General features: G+C 41.7%; 1 protein-coding gene across 1 annotated transcript; it reads right to left on the minus strand.

Annotated features, from left to right (window-relative positions):
- Window positions 1-773: 773 nt before the first annotated feature.
- Window positions 774-20,585, minus strand: LOC135481328 (uridine-cytidine kinase-like 1). Its single transcript, XM_064761165.1, has 14 exons — window positions 20,503-20,585; window positions 17,439-17,695; window positions 13,544-13,650; window positions 12,549-12,719; window positions 12,174-12,245; window positions 11,511-11,700; window positions 9,533-9,594; window positions 8,864-8,979; window positions 7,759-7,852; window positions 6,049-6,111; window positions 4,670-4,792; window positions 3,019-3,184; window positions 1,275-1,373; window positions 774-955 (listed from the first exon to the last, which is right to left on the minus strand). Exons 1-14 carry the CDS (start codon window positions 20,583-20,585, stop codon window positions 900-902), a joined length of 1,659 nt encoding a protein of 552 aa, XP_064617235.1. The 3' UTR covers window positions 774-899.
- Between the last annotated feature and the right edge of the window lie 222 nt (window positions 20,586-20,807).

Here is a 20,807-nt window from a genome sequence, read left to right on the forward strand (position 1 = left end):
AGCATCAGGAGGTTGCTATATCTTCCCATGACCTGAGAGGAAGACAGTATGAGCTTGTGAGAGGCTCCTGGGTCATTGTGATGCATTACCACCAGGTCACAGATGCCCCTTCAAAAACTCTGACAGCAGGCAATTCAACTTTCTAAATTCAGCATGCCTCCTGGTTAACTCCCTTGTTGTTAATATCTTGTGTCATTGTCTTAGCACAATCCAAAAACCAACAAATAAACCAAACAATGATGTGCACACATTTTAAAAAAAAAAAAAAGTCTTCACCTGTGAATTTCACTCTTGTCAGCAAATCTTAACCAGGTAACACCTTGCGTAATATGGCCCTGCAGTTTCCAGGGTAAAAACAACAAATAAAAATTGTAAACTCTTGTGACAGCTGGCGCCCTTGGATTTTCACATCGTAACTATACATATAATAGGTTTGCTGTATTGTTTGTTTTTAAAAAAATCCAAATTAACAAAAGAAAAAAGGCAAAATAAGAACTAAGAATCAATGCTATGTAAACTGACCTTACATTCAAGCAGACTTGGGATTACATTTTTGCTCTTTGAGGAGCTGCAATGCATATATAGGTGAACATCACCCTAAACAGATACTAAATACACCGTAAGACTGGCTAAATCCACAAAAGCTTTCGTATAATGTTTATAAGTTGAAAGCAGGAAACAGCCAACAGCCCAACACATAAATTTTATGTCCGATTTCTGTTATCTTTGATGTAAAAGCAGATGAACTGTGGAGTACATGATCATAAACATGATCATAAACATGATCATAAATCATGAGTAACTGGAAGCATTTGTACTGGATTACCATAATGCAGAACACGCTCTATTCGAACATGACAAGAATGAGTCTGTAAGGTGTGCAATAAGAAACTGGCTTTTCAGGGTTCTGCTTCTGGAGAGGCATCTGTGCCAAAATAGCGGTCGCCAAAGTTACCTGAAGGATGAAATATAAAAATATGGTCAAATTACACAGTACATATACATACATGTAATGGTAAATAGTCAATGGAGCAAAAGGTACTTTGTACTTTTCCTAAAACATACTTCAGCTTGTTTGAATTTTTAGAAACAAAAAAAAAAAAAAAAAAAAAACAACTGAGAGAGAGCTGAGATACCAAGTGCACATCACAAGGTACTATAGTACTCTCTACAACTTGCACTATTTATGCCCAACAGTTACCTGCTTCAGCCATACATAAGGAACTAGTTGACTGAAGACCATTTACAACCACTTAAACCCTTAAGGAACTCACCTATTCCAGGTAGAATGTGGAATTTGTCATTGACTTCCTTGTCAACATCTGTAGTGACAATCTTTACCTTGGGAAAGGCATAGGCAATTGTGTGGACACCTGGAAAAGTTATACAGTATTAGAAGAAGTGTTGAACGACATACTCAACAGTCAGCTCCAGGTTGATGCATCAAACAGAACATTCAAGTAGTCAACGCACATACCTAACTCTGCCATTAGTAGACTGTGCACTGTGATATTCTCCTCTGCTGTGTTGGTGTTCACAGTAAACTCATGGTGTGTTATGTCATATACCTGACTCTGCCATTAGTAGACTGTGCACTGTGATATTCTCCTCTGCTGTGTTGGTGTCCACAGTAAACTCATGGTGTGTTATGTCACATACCTGACTCTGCAATCAGTAGACTGAGTAGTGTGATATTCTCAACTGCTGTGTTGGTGTTCACAGTAAACTCATGGTGTGTTATGTCACCTACCTGACTCTGCCATTAGTAGACTGTGCACTGTGATATTCTCCTCTGCTGTGTTGGTGTTCACAGTAAACTCATGGTGTGTTATGTCACATACCTGACTCTGCCATCAGTAGACTCAGCACTGTGATATTCTCCTCTGCTGTGTTGGTGTTCACAGTAAACTCATGGTGTGTTATGTCTCATACCCGACTCTGCCATCAGTAGACTCAGCACTGTGATATTCTCCTCTGCTGTGTTGGTGTTCACAGTAAACTCATGGTGTGTTATGTCTCATACCTGACTCTGCCATCAGTAGACTCAGCACTGTGATATTCTCCTCTGCTGTGTTGGTGTTCACAGTAAACTCATGGTGTGTTATATCACATACCTGACTCTGCCATCAGTAGACTCAGCACTGTGATATTCTCCTCTGCTGTGTTGGAGTTCACAGTAAACTCATGGTGTGTTATGTCACATACCTGACTCTGCCATTAGTAGACTCAGCACTGTGATATTCTCCTCTGCTGTGTTGGTGTTCACAGTAAACTCATGGTGTGTTATGTCACATACCTGACTCTGCCATCAGTAGACTGAGTACTGTGATATTCTCCTCTGCTGTGTTTGTGTTCACAGTAAACTCATGGTGTGTTATGTCACCTACCTGACTCTGCCATCAGTAGACTCAGCACTGTGATATTCTCCTCTGCTGTGTTTGTGTTCACAGTAAACTCATGGTGTGTTATGTCACATACCTGACTCTGCCATCAGTAAACTCAGCACTGTGATATTCTCCTCTGCTGTGTTGGTGTCCACAGTAAACTCATGGTGTGTTATATCACCTACCTGACTCTGCCATCAGTAGACTCAGCACTGTGATGTTCTCCTCTGCTGTGTTGGTGCTCACAGTAAACTCATGGTGTGTTATGTCACATACCTGACTCTGCCATCAGTAGACTGAGCACTGTGATATTCTCTGCTGCGTTGGTGTTCACAGTAAACTCATGGTGTGTTATGTCTCATACCTGACTCTGCCATCAGTAGACTCAGCACTGTGATATTCTCCTCTGCTGTGTTGGTGTTCACAGTAAACTCATGGTGTGTTATGTCACATACCCGACTCTGCCATCAGTAGACTGAGCACTGTGATATTCTCTGCTGTGTTGGTGCTCACAGTAAACTCATGGTGTGTTATGTCACATACCTGACTCTGCAATCAGTAGACTCAGCACTGTGATATTCTCCTCTGCTGTGTTGGTGTCCACAGTAAACTCATGGTGTGTTATATCACCTACCTGACTCTGCCATCAGTAGACTGAGTAGTGTGATATTCTCCTCGGGCACATCATGGTCCAGTAACACACGTATTGCCATCATGGACGCGGCTCCAGTTGCCACAGTAGCGTCCATCAGCATGATATGATGTTCCTTCATGTCCTTGGGTAGTTTGATGTAATGGAGCTGTCAAATACAGAACAGTCATCACGTGTATTTCTTTGAATATCTGATGGTCAACAGACCCTATATTTATGCAATGCATTACGTTTTTGCTAAATGGACATTCACTACTAACCAATCATGGAGAGAAATTTTAAAGGCCTGCCAGTCAGGTAATGGTCAAAGGTCCCACCCTACAAGAAAAAAGTGTTCCCATGAACGTTCAAGTACCAAATATCCCATGTTATCCCACGCTTTTAAGCACTTCATCTCTCCATCTCTGTGTCTAGGGTAATGAAAGGGAACTTTTATTCTTGTCCACAAAGAAACAATTTTAGGTTGTTATTATTACTGGTTTTCTCATTTGTATGTGTACACTTGTACACTAGAAGCCACAGACAGTATGTGTACACTTGTACACAAGAAGCCAGAGACAGTTTGTGTACACTTGTGCACTAGAGGCCAGAGACAGTATGCGTACACTTGTGCACAAGAGGCCAGAGGCAGTATGTGTACATTTGTACACTACATGCCAGAGACAACAATTCAAAGTAAAACAGTGTTATCCTACTTCACAATTCTGATCAGAGATAACTGTTGGTACATATGATTTGGTCTGTTCAACAAACCATGCCTTTTTTGGTATTTTGTATTTTAATATTCTCTTGGACATTATCTCCTTCATATGGCAGTGTTTCCTTGCAGCAGGCCAGTCTCAAATTGAATGCTCATGTCTACTGTGCAACATGTACCGCACAGGAAAACCACAGCAAAGACCAGACATGACACCCTACCTTGCCACAATATACGTCACACTACACAAGTATGCTTGGCTTATTTCATCTCAATTTGACCATCAAGTCAAAGATATTTTGCATGATCGAGGTTTTACATTGTTTTCAAACATTATTTCAGCCATATAAAGACCAGACATGATATCCTACCTTGCCACAATATACGTCACACTACACAAGTATGACCAGTGCTTGGCTTGTTTCATCTCAATTTGACCATCAAGTCAAAGATAGTTTGCATGATCAAGGTTTTACATTGCTTTCAAACATTATTTTAGCCATATCATGACAGTGTCTCCTAGTAACAGGCCGGATCCAATGCGGACACATTTACTGTGCTGCCTCACTGAATCTCCACACTAAAGACACCAGACACTCACAATGGGTCATACTTGGTATATTTCTCTTAAATTACCGATGTATTTATTTATTTGATTGGTGTTTTACGCCGTACTCAAGAATATTTCACTTATACGATGACAGCCAGCATTGTTGTGAAAGGAAATGGGGCACAGACGGGGGAAACCCACGACCATCCGCAGGTTGCTGAAAGACCTTTCCTCTTATGGCACGAGGATTACTGATGTAACAGTAGTACGACTCGATCTGGCCCTGAACCCCAGATGTACCCAATACAAGGCACATGCTCTACCCACAGGACTGGATTGATCTGCCACTACTCCTGACCCTCCTTGGTTATCCCCAGGTGTCTTACCTCCGGCTCTCCTGTGTCGTGATTGGTCTGTATCAGAATCTTTCCAACCCTCACATCCTTCATCACCTCACACAGGGCAGGCTCCATGGTCTCCCCTGCCCTCAAGATGGACACCCCACAGATCTGACACAAACAGACAACATGGGGATCACACTTCTGACAGACAACATGGGGATCACACTTCTGACAGCCAACATGGGGATCACACTTCTGCCACAGACAAACAATATGGGCATCACACTTCAGACACAAACAGACAGACAACATGGGGATCACACTTCTGACACAAACAGACAACATGTGGATCACACTTCTGGCGCAGACAGCTAACATGAGGATCACACTTGTGACACAAACAGACAACATGGGCATCACACTTGTGACACAAACAGACAACATGGGGATCACACTTCTGACACAAACAGACAACATGGGGATCACATTTCTGACACAAACAGACAGACAACATGGGGATCACACTTCTGACCCAAACAGACAACATGGGGATCACACTTCTGGCACAGACAGACAACATGGGGATCACACTTCTGACACAGACAGACAACATGGGCATCACACTTCTGACACAGACAACATGGGCATCACACTTCTGACACAAACAGACAGACAAAATGAGGATCACACTTGTGACACAAACAGACAACATGGAGATCATACTTCTGACCCAAACAGACAACATGGGGATCACACTTCTGACCCAAACAGACAGCATGGGAATCACACTTCTGACACAAACAAACAACATGGGGATCACACTTCTGACACAGACAGACAACATGGGGATCACACTTCTGACACTAACAGACAACATGGGGATCACACTTCTGACACAAACAGACAACATGGGCATCACAGTTCTGACCCAAACAGACAGCATGGGAATCACACTTCTGACACAAACAAACAACATGGAGATCACACTTCTGACACAAACAGACAACATGGGGATCACACTTCTGACCCAAACAGACAGCATGGGAATCACACTTCTGACACAAACAAACAACATGGACATCACACTTCTGGCACAAACAGACAACATGGGGATCACACTTCTGACACAAACAGACAATCTGTGAGTCACATATCTGACACACACAGATAACACGGAGGTCAGCAAGCTTTAAATCCAGCATACTGGTATATGTATATTGAGGCAGAAAGTTAGTTCATGGTTGACTCAAGTTTACTACACCCGTACACAAAATACATGTTGTATCAGTGAAAAACTCTTTGAGTGCAATGTTAAAAAACTAAATAAATAATAATTGCTCTAGGTAATTCATCACTTTGGTAATGATCGCTGCTTCACCTGTTCAGGTGTGAGGTATGACAATGTGCTCTAACTATTGCCCAACCTTTTTGACATCCAGTCTCCTGCCTTCATATGGAACACCTTGTGGTGTTTCTACCACCACTGTCTACAAACAGAAACAAACACTGTTTACGTCAAATCAAAGTCACAATAACATGACTCTGAAAAGAAAGTAAAGCCATGATTCTGGAATACACATATTACATTCAGTTTGGCAAACATACATATTGTACATCATACTAAACAAAACATTACCAGTTTTGATACACTTCCTCTTTGTAACTTGTAGATGACACTATAAACAGCTATTACACAGAAAAGGTCATAAATCTGACAAATTGAATGCTTAAAGGAGAAGAAAACCTAAAAAAAATGACACTATAGGTTGAAAAGAGCACATCTGTTTCTATCTGGTGGTGTCTGTTGCATAATTTGACGATTTTTCTTCGCCATTCACGTAAAGCCTGAAAACGGCAAAGCTGGCATATATTGCTGAGTCCATCACATCCTCCATCTTTAACACCCTGTAATTTATGCTGGGGCCAATGAGAGTCTTTAAACTGCCGTCAAGACGTCAGGACTAGTTCTTAGGCAAAATGGAGTCACCGACAGCGGATTTTGGCGCTGACTTTATTTATAATTTATCAACTTGAGAAACATATTAGAATTTCTTTTATGGCATGCACCTGCGAGGAAATGCATACTCTTTTCAATGGTATTTAATTGATATTCAAATTTTCTTCTCCTTTAAAGACAAAATTCATACTTCCCACATGAATCTGAGGTGTGTAACTTTCATCAATTTGATACAGTTAGCAGGTTGTAAATGTGATGTGCTTGTTCTTGAGATATTAGACCTTGACTACACTTGTTCTTCTCAAAGTCAAAAATTACATGAATGATTGAATGCTTGGGGTTTAACATCGTATTTCACAACTTTTCAGTCATATGACGACGAGTAGTCACTGAGAGTGTGTCTATATACTGTGCCTTCTGGTGGCAGGGAGAGTCCATGCCGCCAAAGTGCGGCTGCCACTAAAGTATCATGTCAAGACACCAGACATGACACCCCACTCAATCACATTACACTGACACTGGTCCAACCAGTCCTATTTACTTGCTCTAACCTATGAGTGCTAAGCGCCAAGCAAGGCCGCAACAAGTACCATTTTTAAAGTCTTAAGTATGACATGACCTGAGTTTGATTGCACATCTCCCGACTTCGAAGGGGACACTCTAACCACTAGGCCACTGAAGTGGTCGAAATATTATAGGAAATGAAGTACATATACTATGACATCACAGTGATTTCCAGGAAAAAATGGAAGATACTACAAAAGTATAATAAGGCACCATACGGTGTACATCTTATCAGGAGGGTTGACAATTCCATCTGTCATTAAATATTATTTTTCATTATTAAATATGGTTGCCATGGAAGCTAAGAATAAGATGTTTATCCATGACATGTAAAGATGATGCACAAGGTTTGCAAAGATGGAAATAATGTAAAATATGAATTACCTGGAATAATTGTTTTTTTGTTTAAAGTTGTGAAAATTTCACCTAAACAAAGTATAAAACAATAATGTTACAGTATCACATTCTACCAGTTTTAATTTGGAATAAATATTTATAACTTGGCAGACTGTAAAGACAAAATCTATATGGCGACACCACTGTGAACTCAACAGCCCCGAGACCAGACCACTGAGAATCTCATTAGGGGGACAAATAAATGAAAGTGATGCACCTTGTGAGGTAGCATGGATAAAGCTCTCTCTATCAGCAGTCTCATCAGCCGCTTGGAGTAGAAGACAAACTCATCTCGAGACGTATCTTTATTCCTGTGAAGTGGAGAGAAAATTGACCCATTGATAGACAGATTGGTGTTTAATCACAAATTCTAAATAGAACAGATTCAATGGTGAAAAGATTTCCGGTCAAAGGAGGCAAAAATGTTCCAGCTGGAGTTTCCACTGAGAATCTGTGCACTTGTTCATAAACAAAGTCAGGCACATACATGAACACCTGTAACTCACTCATCATCTCTTTTCATATTATCAAATTTATTTATTTATCTAATTGATGTTCTACGCTGCACTTAAGAATATTTCACTTAAACGACAGCGACCAGCATTATAGTGAGAGGAAACCATGAAGAGCCCAGGGCAAACCCACAACCATTCGCAGGTTGCTGGCAGACCTTCCCCCATCCAGCACAGAGTGGTACTATGACCTCAAATCTGCTATATCCATACACGATAGAGTTCAGTGAAGATCTCAGTTCTTGTTTCCCTGTCTCAAAACGACCCAGGACTTCTTACTGTTTGCATTATTCCACTTTCTTGGCTATATATAGAGATTAGCATGCCACTAGTATGACAATCACGTCTATGACACACGCCAAGAATTGAATAATCAATATACAATACTGACTGAGAGGCAGTTAGGCATGGTTACTGGTTCACTGTGTAAATGAATGAATATCTACTTCATTGGTTGATAATGACTTTATAAAAGGATAAAAGGAAACCATTACAACTGTTTAGGGCCTATCACTCTCTCCACCCATAGAACTGACAGTGACTGTGTAATTGTTTAGGGCCTATCACACTCTCCACCCATAAAACTGACAGTGATTGTATTATTGTTTAGTGCCTATCAAAGGGCTTCTCCGCCCATAAAACTGATAGTGACTGTATAAGTGTGACGAATTCTTACTGAGTACACAGTTAAGCAAGATGGAAATACATGTAAATAAATAAAATAACTGATATATTATTCAAAATTGTTCAATTAATGAAGATAATTTTGGGCCATTTTTTGTACAAAGGTGAGACTTCACTGGAGCTTACCTGATTAATGTATGTAGCCCCTGTACCTGTTTAGATTTCTCCAGCACGTACAGCGTGTTGGGCATTGGGTGGCCATTGTGAGAGGAGGCCAGTTTGGAGCGCAGTTTGAAACCTCGCTGAAAATAAACCCTCACTCTGATCAGAAATGTGTGAGAACAGAACACAGTTTGTCCTCACAGGACTATACCACATATTTCTTCTGAAAATTTACCTTATACAACAAAGGTATAGACGGCAAAAATATTGTAATTTAGCTTTCCTATCCAGTAATACCAGCCAATGTTGTTCTAAAAAAGTTTGCTACATTGTTGATTTTGAAATGTGCTATTTTATACCCCAACAACATTATGTTAACAAAACCAAGTCAGATTTAACAGCCACTCCCTACACAGAGTATAAGTGCATCTGTTTTTCGTTTTTTTTTGCCTAATCAAGCTCTTCTCTCTGTATTTAGAAATCAGCTCTTTCACTCATTTGTGAGCTGAAATGACCTTGACTGGTACTCGGGTTTGACATCTTAGAAGAGCATCTCTTACTTCAGATCCGGTTAAGGACAAGTCAATGTAGTACTGGATACTACCTCTGTCCTGAGTGAGATTGACCATCTCAGATTTGGTCATTCAGCAGTACTATGTCCCTTTTCTAAGTCTTTACTGACAGTTTACTAACCTTCTGCAGCTGTGTATGGATATGCAGTACAATCACATTGAGGGCAATTTCATTTTCACCACCTGTAAATCAGAAAGAGATGTCATTCAGGTAAGAACAGATAATACAGAACAGGCAACAATGAGCAGCCAACACTGAGCAGCCAACACTGAACAGGTAATACTGAGCAGCCAACACTGAACAGGTAATACTGAGCAGCCAACAATGAACAGGTAATACTGAGCAGCCAACACTGAACAGGTAATACTTAGCAGCCAGCACTGAACAGGTAATGCTTAGCAGCCAGCACTGAACAGGTAATACTGAACAGCCAACAATGAACAGGTAATACTGAACAGCCAAACCTGAACAGGTAATACTCAGCAGCCAACACTGAACAGGTAATATTGAACAGCCAAACCTGAACAGGTAATACTGAACAGCCAACAGTGAACAGGTAATACTGAACAGCCAAACCTGAACAGGTAATACTGAACAGCCAAACCTGAACAGGTAATACTGAACAGCCAACACTGAACAGGTAATACTGAACAGCCAACACTGAACAGGTAATACTGAACAGCCAAACCTGAACAGGTAATACTGAACAGCCAACAATGAACAGGTAATACTGAACAGCCAAACCTGAACAGGTAATACTGAGCAGCCAGCACTGAACAGGTAATACTGAACAGCCAAACCTGAACAGGTAATACTGAGCAGCCAACACTGAACAGGTAATACTGAGCAGCCAACACTGAACAGGTAATACTGAGCAGCCAACACTGAACAGGTAATAATGAACAGTCGAAACGGAACAGGTAATACCGAACAGTCAAAACGGAACAGGTAATACTTAGCAGCCAGCACTGAACAGGTAATACTGAACAGCCAAAACTGAACAGGTAATACTGAACAGCCAACAGTGAACAGGTAATACTGAACAGTCAAAACGGAACAGGTAATACTTAGCAGCCAACACTGAACAGGTAATACTGAACAGCCAAACCTGAACAGGTAATACTGAACAGCCAACAATGAACAGGTAATACTGAACAGCCAACACTGAGCAGGTAACACTGAGAAGCCAACACTGAACTGGTAATACTGAATAGCCAACACTGAGCAGGTAACACTGAGCAGCCAACACTGAACAGGTAATACTGAATAGCTAACACTGAGCAGGTAATACTGAACAGCCAACAATGAACAGGTAATACTGAACAGCCAACACTGAGCAGGTAACACTGAGAAGCCAACACTGAACTGGTAATACTGAATAGCCAACACTGAGCAGGTAACACTGAGCAGCCAACACTGAACAGGTAATACTGAACAGCCAACACTGAGAAGGTAATACTGAGTAGCCACCACTAATACTGAACAGCCAACAATGAACAGGTAATTCTGAACAGCCAAAACTAAACAGGTAATAATGAGCTATCAATTATAGAACTACAGTACGTATACAGCTTAGCTTCTTCATTATGGGTGGGTGGAAACATAATTTTGTGGAGAACTAATAAGCATATAATCAGCCTTCATGTCAGGTCAAAAGTTGAGCAATTGTTGTTATTTTAAAAGCTTTCTATGCGCTGAATGATAGATTCAACACAAACTAACCATCCTTTGGCTGCATAATAATAATAATACTGAAGTGCTGGATTTAATAATGGTACTTGTTGCAACCTCGCTTGGCACCCAGCAATGAGAGAATAAAGCAAGGAAACATGATTTGTTGGCCGGTGTCCATATAATGTGAATGGGTGGGGTGTCATGGGTGGGGTGTCATGGGTGGTGTCTTCAGTATGATGCCTCAGTGGCAGCAGCACTTGGTGACATGGACTCTCCTGCCACAAGACGACACAGTAAACGTACACACACCTAATGACTCCACTGTCAGAGGACTGAAAAATTGCTAAGTACCACGTAAAACCCAGCATAAATACATACATAAGACTGTAGTGCACGCGTCACTGTGAGCGTAGTCTCCCCTTACCTCTAGGCACAATGATATCAGCATGACACATGGTTGGGGCGATGTAATGTTCAAAGGCGGGCTTGACGAAGGTTTGGTACTGTTTGAGGACACCTTCCAGACCGCGGCCTCTCTCTGAGATGTCACGCTTTAATCGGCGAGCCAATCGGATGTCAGAGTCTGTGTCTACGAATATCTTTGTATCCATCAGCTGTGGACATGAAAGCAATATTCGGATAGGCATTTCCCACAGACTAAAGGTGATTCCCTGTTTCATTTGGTACTACACAAAATACTGAAAACCACATCAATATTTCAATAATATTGAAATGATTTACTCAGATGACTAGCTTGTGCTGTCAGAGTGTGAATTTGGCCTTTCATTGTTGAAATGGGCCATTTCTTGCATTATTTGACCATTTATTGCTAAACTGTATACATCTGAGGTCCAGCTGAAAGGGCTAACAAAACTACCAAGAAGACATATATGCATTATTACATCTAAGAGATCTAGAATGAGTTAAGCAATAGATAAACATAAGTTTGCTAATCTTGAAACATGTGGTTTTAATAGAATGAAATACTGAACCATGTATTGCTTTGCATCATTTGCTGGAGTTGCCACAGAAAGTACATGAGAGTACATAGTGCAATAATTTCGGCGGTTCATTCCCAAGTACTCACAGACAGCAGCTCCTTGTTCACAAAGGCCATGATTCCTTCAAAGATCACAACATTAGCACCATAGATGATTTTCTTCAAGAGAAATAGAAATATAGAGAATCAACATTAAGTTTGGTCTAGTCGTTAACAATGGAAGTTCCATGCATATAAGAAATACAGAGAATCAACACTAAGTTTGGTCTAGTCGTTAACAATGGAAGTTCCATGCATATAAGAAATACAGAGAATCAACACTAAGTTTGGCTTAGTCGTTGAGTCAATGCAACATTTACTGTTTTCAACTTTATGTAGTACAGGTCAAAATTTTGCAGGTGCAAACACCAGAAAATGCACATTACAAAAACTTAGTCCCGAAGACTTAACATGAATGGTTACCTTCTCTTTGTCTCGTTTGTGTGTTGTGAAATTGTACACCGGCACCTCGACTTTCTTTCCTTCCTTCAACCTCTTCAGTGTGTGTAGCATCAGGTCAAAATCAAACGCATCGGGATGGTCGAAGTTGTACTCATTCTTAGCAGCTAGATTATGCTGTTCTGGAGTGAGCACCTGGTAACATACCAACACCACTTCACTGAAATCAGCAGTGTTTTATAGGACAGCTGCAAATATGAATATATGCTTCATCGCACAACTATTCGGCTTAACAGCATCTGGGATCAAAAAAAGTCCAATCATTTCAACCTTGTCAAACATCACATCAATTAGTATGTACAGATGTACTGAATGAATGCATCTCCCTCTTCTCTCCAAGTGATGAAAACTTCACCTCTCTCCTCTCCAGGTCAGCAATACCTGTCTACTTTCCTCCCTCCAGATCGCACACACCCAAGCCCTCCATCCTTTCCTCCCTCCAGATTACACACCCCTAACCCCTCTCCTTTCCTCTCTCTAGGTCACAAAAAACTTCCTCCATCTTTACAAAAACCTCCCTCCCCTCCTCTCTCCAGGTCACAAAAACCTATCTCCTCAGGTCACAAAAACTTCCTCCATCCTTTCCTCTCTCCATGTCACCCCGCCCCCTTCCATCCTCTCCTCTCTCCATGTCACAAAACCCTCCATCCATCCTGTCTTCTCTCCAGGTCACAAAAACCTACCTCCATCCTTTCCTCTCTCCAGGTCACAAAACCTTCCCTCCATCCCTCACCTCTCTCCAGGTCACAAAAACCTACCTCTTCCCCCATATATCCAACTGGCCTATATGTCATTTTCAAGAACATTTCACATGAAAACAGCCAAAATAATGGTTGGTGTAATCCGGGCAAAGCCCAGGACATACTCTCTCTAGGACACTTTTACAGCACCATTTTTTTCAGCAAGGATATGTCAAATATGTTACCCACATTTACATTTGATGACATTGTGTGACTTACCTTGTAAAAAGAGTCCATACTGAGGACACTGACCCAGGGCACATCCAGGTCCTCGATGATCTTCCTGGCTACTGTGGTCTTCCCAGAAGCACTACCTCCACACAATCCTACAGAACATAGAACACACCAGGTCTTACAGACAAGTACAGAGACAGGGATTGAAGCACTACCTCCACACAAACCTACAGAACATAGAACACACCAGGCCTCACAGACAAGTACAGAGACAGGGACTAAAGCACTACCTCCACACAAACCTACAGAACATAGAACACACCAGGTCTTACAGACAAGTACAGAGACAGGGACTAAAGCACTACCTCCACACAAACCTACCGAACACAGAACATACCAGGCCTCACAGACAAGCACACACACTAGGACTGAAGCACTACCTCCACACAAACCTACACAACACGAAACACACCAGGTCTTACAGACAAGTACAGAGACAGGGACTGAAGCACTACCTCCACACAAACCTACAGAACATAGAACACACCAGGTCTTACAGACAAGTACAGAGACAGGGACTGAAGTACTACCTCCACACAAACCTACACAACACGAAACACACCAGGTCTTACAGACAAGTACAGAGACAGGGACTGAAGCACTACCTCCACACAAACCTACAGAACATAGAACACACCAGGTCTTACAGACAAGTACAGAGACAGGGACTGAAGCACTACCTCCACACAAACCTACAGAACATAAAACACACCAGGCCTCACAGGCAAGTACAGAGACAGGGACTGAAGCACTACCTCCACACAAACCTACAGAACATAGAACACACCAGGTCTTACAGACAAGTACAGAGACAGGGACTGAAGCACTACCTCCACACAAACCTACAGAACATAAAACACACCAGGCCTTACAGACAAGTACAGAGACAGGGACTGAAGCACTACCTCCACACAAACCTACACAACACGAAACACACCAGGCCTCACAGGCAAGTACAGAGACAGGGACTAAAGCACTACCTCCACACAAACCTACACAACACAAAACACACCAGGCCTCACAGGCAAGCACACACACAGGGACTGAAGCACTACCTCCACACAAACCTACACAACACGAAACACACCAGGCCTCACAGACAAGTAGAGAGACAGGGACTGAAGCACTACCTCCACACAAACCTACAGAACATAGAACACACCAGGTCTTACAGACAAGTACAGAGACAGGGACTGAAGCACTACCTCCACACAAACCTACACAACACAGAACATACCAGGCCTCACAGGCAAGCACACACACAGGGACTGAAGCACTACCTCCACACAAACCTACACAACACAGAACATACCAGGCCTCACAGGCAAGCACACACACAGGGGCTGAAGCACTACCTCCACACAAACCTACAGAACATAGAACACACCAGGTCTTACAGACAAGTACAGAGACAGGGACTGAAGCACTACCTCCACACAAACCTACACAACACGAAACACACCAGGTCTTACAGACAAGCACACAGACAGGGACTGAAGCACTACCTCCACACAAATCTACACAACACAAAACACACCAGGTCTTACAGACAAGTACAGAGACAGGGACTGAAGCACTACCTCCACAAAAACCTACACCACACAGAACATACCAGGCCTCACAGGCAAGTACACACACAGGGACTGAAGCACTACCTCCACACAAACCTACAGAACATAGAACACACCAGGCCTCACAGACAAGTAGAGAGACAGGGGCTAAAGCACTACCTCCACACAAACTTATACAACACAAAACACGCCAGGCCTCACAGACAAGTAGAGAGACAGGGACTAAAGCACTACCTCCACACAAACCTACCGAACACAGAACATACCAGGCCTCACAGACAAGCACACAGACAGGGACTAAAGCACTACCTCCACACAAACCTACACAACACGAAACACACCAGGCCTCACAGACAAGTAGAGAGACAGGGACTGAAGCACTACCTCCACACAAACCTACAGAACATAGAACACACCAGGTCTTACAGACAAGTACAGAGACAGGGACTGAAGCACTACCTCCACACAAACCTACACAACACAGAACATACCAGGCCTCACAGGCAAGCACACACACAGGGACTGAAGCACTACCTCCACACAAACCTACACAACACAGAACATACCAGGCCTCACAGGCAAGCACACACACAGGGGCTGAAGCACTACCTCCACACAAACCTACAGAACATAGAACACACCAGGTCTTACAGACAAGTACAGAGACAGGGACTGAAGCACTACCTCCACACAAACCTACACAACACGAAACACACCAGGTCTTACAGACAAGCACACAGACAGGGACTGAAGCACTACCTCCACACAAATCTACACAACACAAAACACACCAGGTCTTACAGACAAGTACAGAGACAGGGACTGAAGCACTACCTCCACAAAAACCTACACCACACAGAACATACCAGGCCTCACAGGCAAGTACACACACAGGGACTGAAGCACTACCTCCACACAAACCTACAGAACATAGAACACACCAGGCCTCACAGACAAGTAGAGAGACAGGGGCTAAAGCACTACCTCCACACAAACTTATACAACACAAAACACGCCAGGCCTCACAGACAAGTAGAGAGACAGGGACTAAAGCACTACCTCCACACAAACCTACCGAACACAGAACATACCAGGCCTCACAGACAAGCACACAGACAGGGACTGAAGCACTACCTCCACACAAATCTATAGAACACAGAACACACCAGGCCTTACAGACAAGCACACACGGGTCTGAAGCACTACCGCCACACAAACCTGCACAACACAGAACACACCAGGCCTTACAGACAAGCACACACGGGTCTGAAGCACTACCGTCAAACAAACCTACACAACACAGAACACACCAGGCCTTACAGACAAGCACATCCACTCAGACAGCATCGGAACTCGCAAACAGTCATCTTAAAATGACATAAGTCTGATGTATGTATGCTCGAGTTTCACATCGTATATAGCAATTTTTCAGTTTTCAAGGAGTCATTAGGTGTGCGTACATATCCTGTGTCTTCTTGTAGTATGGTGAGTTCATGTTATCAAGGTGCGGCCTCCACCCAAGTAACATGCGGAAAGCATCAAGCATGACGCCCAACCCACTCACATTATGCTGACACCGAGCCAACCAGTCCTGTCTCCTTGCTCTAACCTCTCAGTGTTGCGCATCATGCCAGGCAGCAACAAGTACCATTTTTACAATCTTGATTTGAACCCAGGTGTCCTGACTTCGAGGCAGACGCTCTAAACATTAGGCCACCCAAGCGATCAAGGTAGACGCAGCAACTATCCTCAAAATTAAGATCATCTTCTTTGTTCTAATTAGCTGCTTATAGTTCCTTCTATTATTATTAAAACAAGATGAAAATTAAGACAGCCAAACGAGTTGTCAGCCACCTTTTTGATAGAGCACAAATTGCATCAAATTAAATGAATCAATATTTTTTTCAATTTTTATTTTTAAAAAAAAATACTTGAAAATAATTTTTGGGTGGGATTTGGGACCACTTCTTGGTAACTAATGTCTTTGTGTAATAATGTCATATATGAGGCTGTAATACATGTTTCAAAAATATATTTGCACTAGAATTTTGTCTTTTCAGCTAACAAATGTGTTGACCCTTAATATAAATCATATTTATATTTTTAATATGTTCACAGACATTATCATAATTCAGATTTAACGGATGTATTTGCACATAAACAACAAACAAACTGATAAAAACATAAAATACCATACTTGCAGACAAGTTTTCATGCTCTCTCATGAGATTTTGGCATCAGTTTCAAGTTGTCTTCACTTTTCACGTGTAGAAAAGATTAGATATAGATGCATGTTAGTTGTGCCTCACCTATGACATAGGCATCTGTCAGCTGACCATGGCTGTCATACCACGGGGGGCGGCCCGCCGTGTACAGGGTACGAATGCCAGAATGTACCACCCTATTGCCTTTGGAGGTACTGCTAGCTGAGCGACCCCGTTTCTTCTGCAGTGCCCCTTTCGTGGGACTTTTTGGGGGCACAGGCAGTTTTTGTTTGATATCGGGTGAGGACGGTCTATTGTGGAGCAAGAAGGCATCAGGGTCCACTTCTGGATCATCACCACTGCTGTAAAACAAAAACAAGTTCCACATGAAAGGGCTTTCAATACTCAGGAAAAGCAGCCAGCTACCTGAAAGAGAGGATTAAATGGTGTAAAATAGAAGCAAAAGCCTACATGTACCTACTTATTCTATTTACAATGAGAATCCGCATGTCCTGGTATTCTCCTACATTTCCAAAAATAAAAGAAAGAAAACCTTTAAATAAATGACAAGACATCCTGTTGCTTAGTTTGGCTTCATACAGATTGTGTCATGGGTCATTTGTGGTGTGCATTTTGACTGCACTACTGGTACATTCAGTTCCAACAGAGAAATGTAGCAATCAGGAGTAATTATGAACATTATCACCTGATTATAATTGAACTTAAGCATTCCCAAGTTTACAGGAAAGGGAAGATGTATGCTAAGTTTCATAGAAATAGCTTCAGTCCTTGAGGAGGAGATGCATGGACAAACTCAGAACACATGGAAAGGCACTACTAGGCAAAGTTCAAAATGACGGTAATTATGAAAATAATTACATAATGCATAAATAATTATGAAAATAATTACCTGATTGCGATTAAACTTAAGCATGCAGAAGTTCAGATGATAGGCAAGATGTAGGGTAAATTTAATCAAAATAGGCACAGTAATTTGGGAGAATATGCATGATAAAAAAAAAATGTTTACAAAGAGACGGACGGACAGACAGGGTGATTCCAGTATAGCTCAAAAATTGAGGGCTGCAAACAGCTGGAAGCCACCTTCTAATAACACTACATCCTGCATGGTGGAATTTTTTTTCAGTGCATATCAACCATTAAATGTTAAATTTTTGAGATCACAGAAATAATACTATTCTCTGTGGTTTGTAAGAATAGTTCATTTTAAAGGGATACATAATTGTTCCTGATAAGCTGGTGAAAGAGAAGTTTGTAAGCATATCCAAGCTGAGCCGAATGTAACTAAGGCACAGTGTAAAACAATTATTCCAGCATAAAGCTGTATTTATTTATTCATTTATTTCATTGGTGTTTTCACCGTACTCAACTTATTTCACTTATAAATAAAATGACAGCGGCCAGCATAATAGTGGGAGGAAACTGGGCAGAAACCTGGGAAACCCACCACCATCCACAGGTTGCTGACAGACCTTCCCATGTACACATAAAGCTGTACGATTTACATGTAACCCGAGAAATATTATCTATAAATCAGTTAAAGTGCTACATCAGTCCTCAGAGAAGCTAGGCAGAAATATTAAAATAATATGAAGAACACAGTTAACACCACAGTTCTGCAAGATTTTTGACAAATAACAATATTTAACCCCTATAAATGAAGACTCCACAAATTCGAAGTCTTTGGCAGATTCCGTAAACTTTTCCTGATGTAGCGTGATAATATTCCTTTTGTGACGCTGAATCAGGCAGATGTGACTCGAGCAAGGCATTTATGCTGAAATGATGTCAGGCTCGTCTGAAAATATGGCATCATTTGTGGCTATACGTCAGCCATGGGTGACGTCAAATGTTCTTGCAGGACATCATACCAGGCAAAATTTAAAAGGACTGAAAACTTTTGTTTCCATAATATCCTTTGAAACTATTTTTTTTTTTTCAATTTAGGAAAGCAATTCAGACTAGGTCGATCCTTGTTACTTAACCTTGCTTTTGAGAAATACCGGTCTTCACACTGGAGTTGCTCCTTATCCATGCATCAGTATTAATTTTGTATCATTTTAACAAGACAGTAAAGTTTGAAGTTGATGCTGACCGAAGCCAAGGGTACATTCAAATAGGATATATTTATACACATAAATGGATGGCTTATCTCTCTACATTTTAAATCATATACGGTCCTACTTTAATCAAGAAATGGTACCTGGCAACTCTGCTGACTTTTGAAATATGGAGCCATCCAGAGCTGTGTACAAGGACACCATATCAATGTACAATAGCTAATCACTGCAATGGGCTGTGGCGAGAGCGACAATCAACTTCAGATAAATAGTTCAATTAGCCTGTTATATGGGTTTATGTGAGGCATGCCCAGGTGTTCCCAATCTGCCCAGTGCTTACCCCTTGGGACCCACCTGTAACTATTACATGCCAACAGCGGAACTAAATACAGAGTGCCCAACTCCTGTTGTATCACAAATAATGCATTCTCGGATTTCATGATATCACAACTGAGTAGAGGGTCACTGATGGCACATATCATAAGATATCAATAAGAAAGCTGTGAACCACTCATGATCCAATGATCTAATACCGCGACGACAATGGCTCAGTGCAGCCTATGGCTGAAGGCTGTCATCGTTGCAGAGAACATTGCCTTTCAGACTTTAAAGGCCTCCTACTTCAGGGTGATTATATAAATATCACCTTATCAGTGCTCTCTGTTACTCAGTAATACTTGTCTGTATTATAAGTGTTTTAGTCCATTTTCGATGTTCTGCCCATAGTTAATGGCGTAACACGGGAAAAAGCACCATGTTGTTTGCATGGAACAAGATGTACATTCTGTGGCTTTGTCTACTGTCCGTATTTTGATTCTCACTCTGTGCGATTTTATATTCTTATTTTTCATTCCATTATAAACATGCCTTATTGTCCACAAATATCAAAACCTAACTGCCGTACATTTATTGCTGTTCTTCTTTTCCACGTGGAGGTGTTTTGATTAAGCAGAACTGCCTGAAGGAAGGGAAAAAAACAATGGCGCTGTGGTGTCAATAAACCATGAACGAGTTTACGATCAACGTTAGGACAGCTACGTCTCTTCTAAATTTAAGAACATGAGTGGAAACTTAAGGCACTAAAATACCTGTCCGATGAAGCCGAGCTTGGGGGATCAAACTTAAACGCAGTTTGCTGCGGCTGCGGTTGCGCCATTTTTAACATGGGCATTGGGTTTGCACACTCCCCACAGCGCATGCTCCGTTCCGCTTTACATCACTGCCTTCACTGAGAAAACTACGACAGGTGATGAGGCGGAAAATGATGTCCGAAACAAAATAGACACACCCTTGAACCTTTTATCCTCATTTTTCTGCAGTCACCTGAGTACTGATTTACCATCTGCGTGCAGTGCGGTTGTAATGGACACGAAAGCATTTGTTATCGATGCGA

Source organism: Liolophura sinensis, unplaced genomic scaffold (genome assembly GCF_032854445.1).
Source record: "Liolophura sinensis isolate JHLJ2023 unplaced genomic scaffold, CUHK_Ljap_v2 scaffold_23, whole genome shotgun sequence".
NCBI classification, from domain to species: Eukaryota; Metazoa; Mollusca; class Polyplacophora; order Chitonida; family Chitonidae; genus Liolophura; species Liolophura sinensis.